Source organism: Oncorhynchus nerka, linkage group LG28 (genome assembly GCF_034236695.1).
Source record: "Oncorhynchus nerka isolate Pitt River linkage group LG28, Oner_Uvic_2.0, whole genome shotgun sequence".
NCBI lineage: Eukaryota > Metazoa > Chordata > Actinopteri > Salmoniformes > Salmonidae > Oncorhynchus > Oncorhynchus nerka.
The window spans coordinates 16,093,589-16,101,312 of NC_088423.1; the positions used below are offsets into that span (position 1 = coordinate 16,093,589).

Below are 7,724 nucleotides of genomic sequence, written 5' to 3' on the forward strand. Positions count from 1 at the left end.
CAATTTGTCTTACCGTGGACTGATGAACATCAAGGCTTTTAGAGATACTTTTGTAACCCTTAATCTTAGGTCTTCCGGGATCTCTTGTTTGAGGCATGTGAATAGCAAACTAAAATTTTGTGAGTGTTTTTATAGGACAGGGCAGCTCTAACCAACATATTCAATCTGGTCTCATTGATTGGACTCCAGGTTAGCGGACTCCTGACTCCTATTAGCGTTGGAAGAAGTCATTAGCCTATGGGTTCACATACGTTTTCCAACCTACATTGTGAATGTTTAAATTATGTATTCAATATAGACAAGAAAAATACAATAATTTGTGTGTTATTAGTTTAAGCACACTGTGTTTGTCTATTGTTGTGACCAATTTATGCAGAAATCCAGGTAATTCCAATCGGTTTACATACTTTTTCTTGCCACTGTACAGTATTGTAACAATGTGCAGTATTGTAACGATAGTTCAAGTTAAAAAAGGGAAAATAAATAAACATAAATATGGGTTGTATTTACAATGGTGTTTGTTCTTCGCTGGTGTCCCTTTTCTTGTTCTCAACAGGTCACAAATCTTGCTGCTGTGATTGCACACTGTAGTATTTCACCCAATATATATGGGAGTTTATCAAAATTGGATTTGTTTTCTGTGGGTCTGTGTAATCTGAGGGAAATATGTGTCTCATATTTGGTAGTGAGTGGACAAGCCAACCGGATGCTTCACATTTATACTTCTGGTGAAATATGTCTCATTGTTCGGTCTGTGACGAAAGTTACCTGTCCTCTGTTAAGAGTGAAGATTCCATTGCACTATAAAATAACATATGTAGCCAGTTCCTCAGCGTAGCCACTAAGCAAGAGCCAGTACAGGGAAGTTTGGTCAGGAGCTGCGCATTGTGTTACTTTATTGTAGGGAAACCAGAGCACACAATTATTTTATTGAGTCTATTCCAGCCAACATCTGAATAAGCCTATCAGCGACACTAGTCACAATATACATACAATACATATACAAATGAGCTAGCTACTATAAGCATGATTGTTAAAAAATATTTAAATCATACTAATTCAAGGCTTTTATTTACACTTGAAACATCAAACTCATGCATGAGAACATGGCCCAGGGGTCTCGTACAGACCAACTTCAAAATAAACATTATTGGGTGTGATTTTAAGTTATATATATATTAATTTGACAAACACAATGACTAATCTACCATTCGATGTGTTACATCAGTGTTTATAGCTTGCATTATTTCCAACTCTCGCCCCTAAAAGCATTGCAGGGATAAGTGTTCCTCACTATGTTATAAGTTCAGAACACAGGAACAACATTTTTCATTACTAACATCTATATAGTCTCGAAAATCCGAGACCTTGGGAGCACATGACAATGGAACATTGTGGGAGGTAACCCATCTGTCTTCAGAGACTAGAACATCTATACACAAAAAAAATAATCCCTTGATTTGAATTTGCTCAGTGTTCTTTCTTGTCATGTGCTTTCAAAAGTTCTGTCCGACTGAAAGCTTTCTCGCATTTTAAACACTTGTAGGGCTTCTCTCCGGTGTGAGTCATCATGTGTCTTTTCCGTACCCTTAAGTCAGAAAAGTTTCTCCCACAGACAGAACAAGGATACGGCTTTTCCCCCGTATGAGTTCGCATGTGTCGAGTGATATAACAATTTTGCGTAAAACCCTTCCCACAGATTTTGCACTTATATGGCCGCTCTCCAGTATGATATCTCATGTGTACCCTAAGTTCCTTTGGAGATCTGAAACCTTTCCCGCACTCAGACTCTGTGCATTTAAAAGGCCTCTCCTGAGTGTGAATCAGGTCATGCCTTGTCAATGAGGACATACTAAGAAACAGCTTACCGCAGTATGTGCATGGATAACGCACCCCAGCATGACAGATTTTCACATGACTTACCAATGCCCTCTTCTCCCCGTAAGATTTGTCACACTGGGAGCAGGAGTGTTTATCTTCAGGTTTGCTGTGAACATTTAGCATGTGGTTTCTCAGCGTTGTTATGTTGATAAAGCCTTTTCCACACTCCCAGCAAAGGCATTTCTCCCCTGTGTGTATTCTTTCATGTTCGGCAAGGGTTGTTGACGATTTAAATTTCTTTGGACAGTGGGAACACTGGTAAGGGAGAGTGTGAGTCCTCTCGTGTCTGACAAGATCTGATAACTCAGTGTAGCTTTTCTCACAGTAGGTGCAGAGGAATGGCCCGCTGAATTTATGGATATCCAGATAGTGTTTCTTGAGAGGCTTGACACCATTGAAGCTGTTTTCACACATGATGCATTTCAAAGGGTTGTGCACCAGCTTATGCCGGTCTAGCTTTTCTATGTCTGCGAACATCCTTCCGCAAATGCAGCACACTTTTGACTCTTTCTGTTTTGGGTTCTGGATAGGCTCCCCTGTGTGGATTTGCTGGTGCCGCTTCATGTCTGCACTTCGACTGAATGTCTTCTCACAAATCTGGCACTGCTTGAATGTATATTTTTCTGAAAATTCTGTGTCAGTTTGTTTCTGTTCTTGTGTAAGAAATGTCTTCATCTTCAGCCCTCTGTTTCTTCTTACTGGTATAAAAGGTAATAATATCCGGTTTGTAGTGTCAACCCTTTGTAGATCCACTGAGGGTTGGTAAAGCACAGAGGATATGATCACATTAGACTTGCTGTTGATTATGCTAAGCATTTGTTCTCCATGACTTCCACTGGCTTTGTGTGTCTTTATTTTAGGCTTTTTGAAAGATCTATTTTTCCCGACACTTAAATCTTCAAAAGGCTGCACCATCCCGTCTTCCCCGATAACCATCACCGCTTCGTACTTTGGTTCCACCTTGCCTGTCTCGGGGTCCACAAACTCTGCATCATCCTCATCACTAACAGAGGATCTTTTGTTTTTCTCACATTCCCCTGACCTGCTATCCATCCCCTCTTTGCTTTCTTTCACATCCATACTTTTCCCTTCTTTCTCCACCTCTGTTGCAATCACCACCCGTTCCACGGGAGGAAGACAGAGAGCTGAGAGAATGCAGTCCCCATCGGTGGAAGATGGAGGGTCTGTGAAAGAAGGAAAAAGGGAACCAAAACTCAACCCAGTAATGCTCCATAGACGTAATTTGCCATTGGGTGTGTCAAAACGAATCTATCATATAAAGCATGAAAATGGGTACTGTGAGATGCCTACCATGGTTGTCCAGCGGGCCAAGGTCTCTGTGGTACTGAAGCAGGATATTCATCTGCTGAGGGTGAGACACAGACTCAACACATTCCTCCAGAACAGAGGGAACATCGCTGAGCAACAAGGCAGCCTGACACAACGAGGAATACAGAGTTAGAAGGAATATAGGTATAATTCACACAATGCCTAAGTGTCAGTCCATGGTTCCTCTATATCAGTGGTCTCTAACCTTTTCTAGCACGAGAGCTACCTTTAAAAAATGAAACATGTCGAAAGCTACTTGTTTTGTTCTAGCTTTCGAATAGAAACATTGTTCTCTTCTCCCGCGCAACTCTCCACCAGGTCCTTAGTGTACAAGAGAAAGTAGTACACTATGTTTTCTGTCAATATACCTGGTAAAATAATGGTTAATAAACAACGTCCACCTGCAATTTTTATCCCCAAATTATGTTTTCAGTTCAAATAAAAAACCTGGTTTTAGATGTTCTAGTTTTTCACTCTCAAAATTACAATTGTTCATAGAAAAACAACTAAATGTGATATTCTGAGTCTATATCAATGGCTCAATCACATCAGAAGACCATTTATTTTTAGGTCTGGAAGAAAACTAACAAATGTGGTTCTTCAAGTGTAATTCCCCTTTAATTGCGCATCTGGCAAGTGAGGAATGTGCGAAGGTTCTGTACTGCTGCTGCTCATTTCATGGCAAAGTGTGCAAATAACAAATAATAGATACAAATGATATACTTCTGCCAGGTAAGCCTACATTGCAGTTAACATTTTATTGAGAAGGTTTTGGGGAAAGTATTTCTATCAACCCACAAGACAGTTATCACGTCAACTGGCTACACACAGAGTGATAGACAAACGCGTGCACCACACACAAGCAATATTGCTGGAAATTAAGATATTGTGTTAGGTTTGGCTTTTTAAGCCAATAGTGGCTAACAAGGGGTGGGATAATGCTAATGTTGCGTTGATTAGATAGCTGCTAGGAGCTTGTGGTGTCTGTTTACTCATGAGTTTTGTTTGTCAGTTTGCCGTGGAACACGTGAAAAATGCATGCACTTTCAGAATTGTTAGGCAAGCTACTCATAGGTGGGTTGCGATCAACCTGTTGAAGACCCCTCTATACGAGTTTAGTTCATTTCTACTAGTACCTGTTGGAAGTTTGATACAGGAAGTAGCTTCTCAAGTCTCGAAAGAAATTGCCACATGAGTTTCTGAATGGCTGCATCATAACTGGGACCAAATTCTACAGGAAAAACATCCTAAAACAGAGTAAAGAAATATGAGCTATGAAAACCTCTCAAAAGAGATTAATATTTAAATTGTTGAAATACACAGCAGTGATGTGGAAATGACCCATGGCTATTCCATATCCACATACTGACTGACCTGGAAGAAATGTTCTCTCTCATCAGGGTCTTTTAGAAGGGTTTGAACCAGCCCCAGGAAGTTGGATTCAGATAATCCTACCTCTGCATCTGTCGCCTGAAACACAGAATATAAACATGTTGCCTTCATCAGGACATCTAGATGATAGCTTGTCATTTAGGCTGCATATTTTTTTCCCATAATGTATTATCAGAAATACACTACATGACCAAAAGTATGTGGACACCTGCTTGTTGAACATCTCATTCCAAAATCTAGGGCATTAATATGGAGTTGGCCCCCCCTTTGCTGCTATAACAGCCGCCACTCTTCTGGGGTGGCTTTCCACTAGAGGTTGGAACATTGGCTGCAGGGACTTGCTTCCATTCAGCCACAAGAGCATTAGTGATGTCGGGCTATTAAGCCTGGCTAACAGTCAGCATTTCATTTCATACCAATGGTGTTCAATGGAGTGGAGGTCAGGGCTCTGTGCAGGCCAGTTAAGTTCTTTCACACCAATCTCGACAAACCATTTCTGTGTGGACCTTGCTTTGTGCACGGGGCATTGTCATGCTTTAACAGGAAAGGGCCTTCCCAAAACTGTTGCCACAAAGTTGGAAACACAGAATTGTCTAGAATGTCATTGTTTGCTGTAGCGTTAAAATTTCCCTTCATTGGAACTAAGGGGCCAAGTCCGAACCATGAAAAACAGCCCCAGGCCATTATTCCTCCTCCACCAACTTTACAGTTGGCACTATGCATTCGGCAGGTAGCTTTCTTCTGGTATCCGCCAAACCCAGATTAGTCTGTCAGACTGCCAGATTGTGAAGTGTGATTCATCACTCCAAAGAACGCATTTCCACTGCTCCAGAGTCCAATGGCGGCGAGCTTTACACTACTCCCGACGAACAATTGTTGTGCTGACGTTGCTTCCAGAGGCAGATTGAGCTCTCGATGGTCCCGTTCTGTGAGCTTGTGTGGCCTACCACTTCGCAGCTGAGCTGTTATTGCGCCTAGATGTTTCCACTTCACAATAACAGCACGTACAGTGGACCGGGGCAGCTCTAGCAGGGCAGAAATTTGACACACTGACTTGTTGGAAAGGTGGCATCCTATGACGGTGCCACATTGAAAGTCACTTAGCTCTTCAGTAAGGCCATTCTACTGCCAATGTTTGTCTTTGGAGATTGATTGCATGCTTGTGTGCTTAATTTTATACAACTGTCAGCAACGGGTGTGGCTGAAATAGCCGAATCCACTCATTTGAAGGAGTGTCCACATACCTTTGTATATATTTTGTATTACTGACTGATTTAGAGTCTCTGCCCTAAGGAGCTCACCTGTGTCCCCCAGAGAGGTGTGAGGGTCTGTATCCTGTCCAGGTGTGGCTGAATGGTCTGGAGGTCTGTGATCGGCTTGGAGCGACACAACTCTAGGACCAGCTGAAATCAGGGCAAACCAGTTAGGATACTTATTTGGGACAATAAACATGACTAAATATGATCATATGCCATCGTTTCCCACATAATGATGAATACTAGTTCCATCCCTCACCCGTGCTCGAAGACCCAGAATAAGTTGGGCCCTCTGTCTGAGGTTCAGAAGCTCTGGAACCATCTCTGTGACCATGGTAACAAACTCATCCAGCATCCCATAATCCATCACGTGTCTCTGCTGGACCGTCTGCCAGATGGCAGCTGAGACCAGCCGCAGTGGTGGGACCATAAGGCGCAGAGAGTGGAGAGGAATACCTGAAAAAGATAAGTTGACTTAATTTTTCACAAATCAATGTATATGCACCTATTATTGCACATCACAAAACACTCTAGCTTGTGTAACTATTTTTGCAATTCTATGTGATTCGTTGTCAAGAATGTTGTGAGTGTGAGAAACATCATTCATCCAGAAACAACCCCTAGGTGTTTCCCCTATGAGAATAATTGAGTCTTCCTTTTGATTAACTTAAGGGAGTTGATCAAAGCGTGGATCTACAATAAAGAGGACAGGTAGTAAGGGTTGTTTCTGGACGGGCCTAGAGATGCGGTGAAACGACTGCGCAAAGTAGCAAAGGAATGTTTGCTAGCTAGCAAGCCAACACTTCAAGGACGTTTATTTCTTAAACTGCTTACTGTATTTAATAAAATACGGGCATGAAATGTTGCACATCTGCAATAACAACAACAAAAATATATTATAAAAATACATATTTTAGACGTTCTGAAACGAGTCCAGTTCCCGTACGAAACAGTAAGAAGTTAGCCATGCATATATATCTAACGTTAGCAAGTATGTCCGATATAGCTCTAGTATCGTAATTATAAACATGTTACCATTCCCCCCAGACATTTGTTTTTGCATATCTCTCCACTGCAGTCACACCAGACACCTGGAAATGCAATAAGGTGATCGAAAATAACAACTACTTGTGCCACTGTGCGTGCGTTCTCGAACAAGACTGTGGGGGACCTATTAAGATGTAACACATGAGGTCCCGATAAATGTGTAGTTCCTTTCTTCTTCGATGAGGTTTAAACGGCGGTTGGAATCCAATAAATTTTGCAACACCGCCAAATCAAATCGAATTCTATCAGTCGCATGCGCCGAATACAACAGGTGTAGGTAGACCTTAACAGTGAAATGCTTACTTTAGAGCCCCTAACCAACAATGCTGTTAAAAAAATACGGATAAGAATAAGAAATAAAAGTAACAAATAATTAAAGAGCAGCAGTAAAACAACAATAGCGATACTATATACAGGGGGGTACCGGGATAATATGTACATGTAGGTAGAGTTATTAAAGTGACTCCACAAATTTCTTGTTAACAAACTATAGTTTTGGCAAGTCGGTTAGGACATCTACTCTGCATGACACAAGTAATTTTTCCAACAATTGTTTACAGACAGATTATTTCACGTGTAATTCACTGTATCACAATTCCAGTGGGTCAGACATTTACATACACTAAGTTGACTGTGCCTTTAAACAGCTTGGAAAATTTCAGAAAATGATGTCATGGCTTTACAAGCTTAGGCCGTCATTGAAAATAAGAATTTGTTCTTAACGGACTTTTCTAGTTAAATAAAGGTAAAATAAATTAAAAATTAAAAATCAATTTACCGTCCTGTCCTTCGGGGCCCAGAGGAGATCCCTCCCCTAGG

At 41.2% G+C, this 7,724-nt stretch overlaps 1 protein-coding gene across 3 annotated transcripts; it reads right to left on the reverse strand.

Annotated features, from left to right (window-relative positions):
* Positions 1-866: 866 nt before the first annotated feature.
* Positions 867-7,032, reverse strand: LOC115112935 (zinc finger protein 569-like). 3 transcript variants are annotated; one of them, XM_029640014.2, is made up of 7 exons: positions 6,894-7,032; positions 6,118-6,314; positions 5,904-6,005; positions 4,585-4,680; positions 4,347-4,457; positions 3,193-3,247; positions 867-3,065 (listed from the first exon to the last, which is right to left on the reverse strand). In XM_029640014.2, the coding sequence occupies exons 1-7, from the start codon at positions 6,919-6,921 to the stop codon at positions 1,471-1,473; spliced, it is 2,184 nt and encodes a 727-aa protein (XP_029495874.1). In that variant the 5' UTR covers positions 6,922-7,032; the 3' UTR covers positions 867-1,470. The 3 variants fall into 3 exon arrangements, with proteins under 3 accessions (XP_029495874.1, XP_029495873.1, XP_029495876.1); XM_029640013.2 differs by having other exon boundaries at positions 3,193-3,316; XM_029640016.2 differs by having other exon boundaries at positions 2,978-3,247.
* Positions 7,033-7,724: the final 692 nt, after the last annotated feature.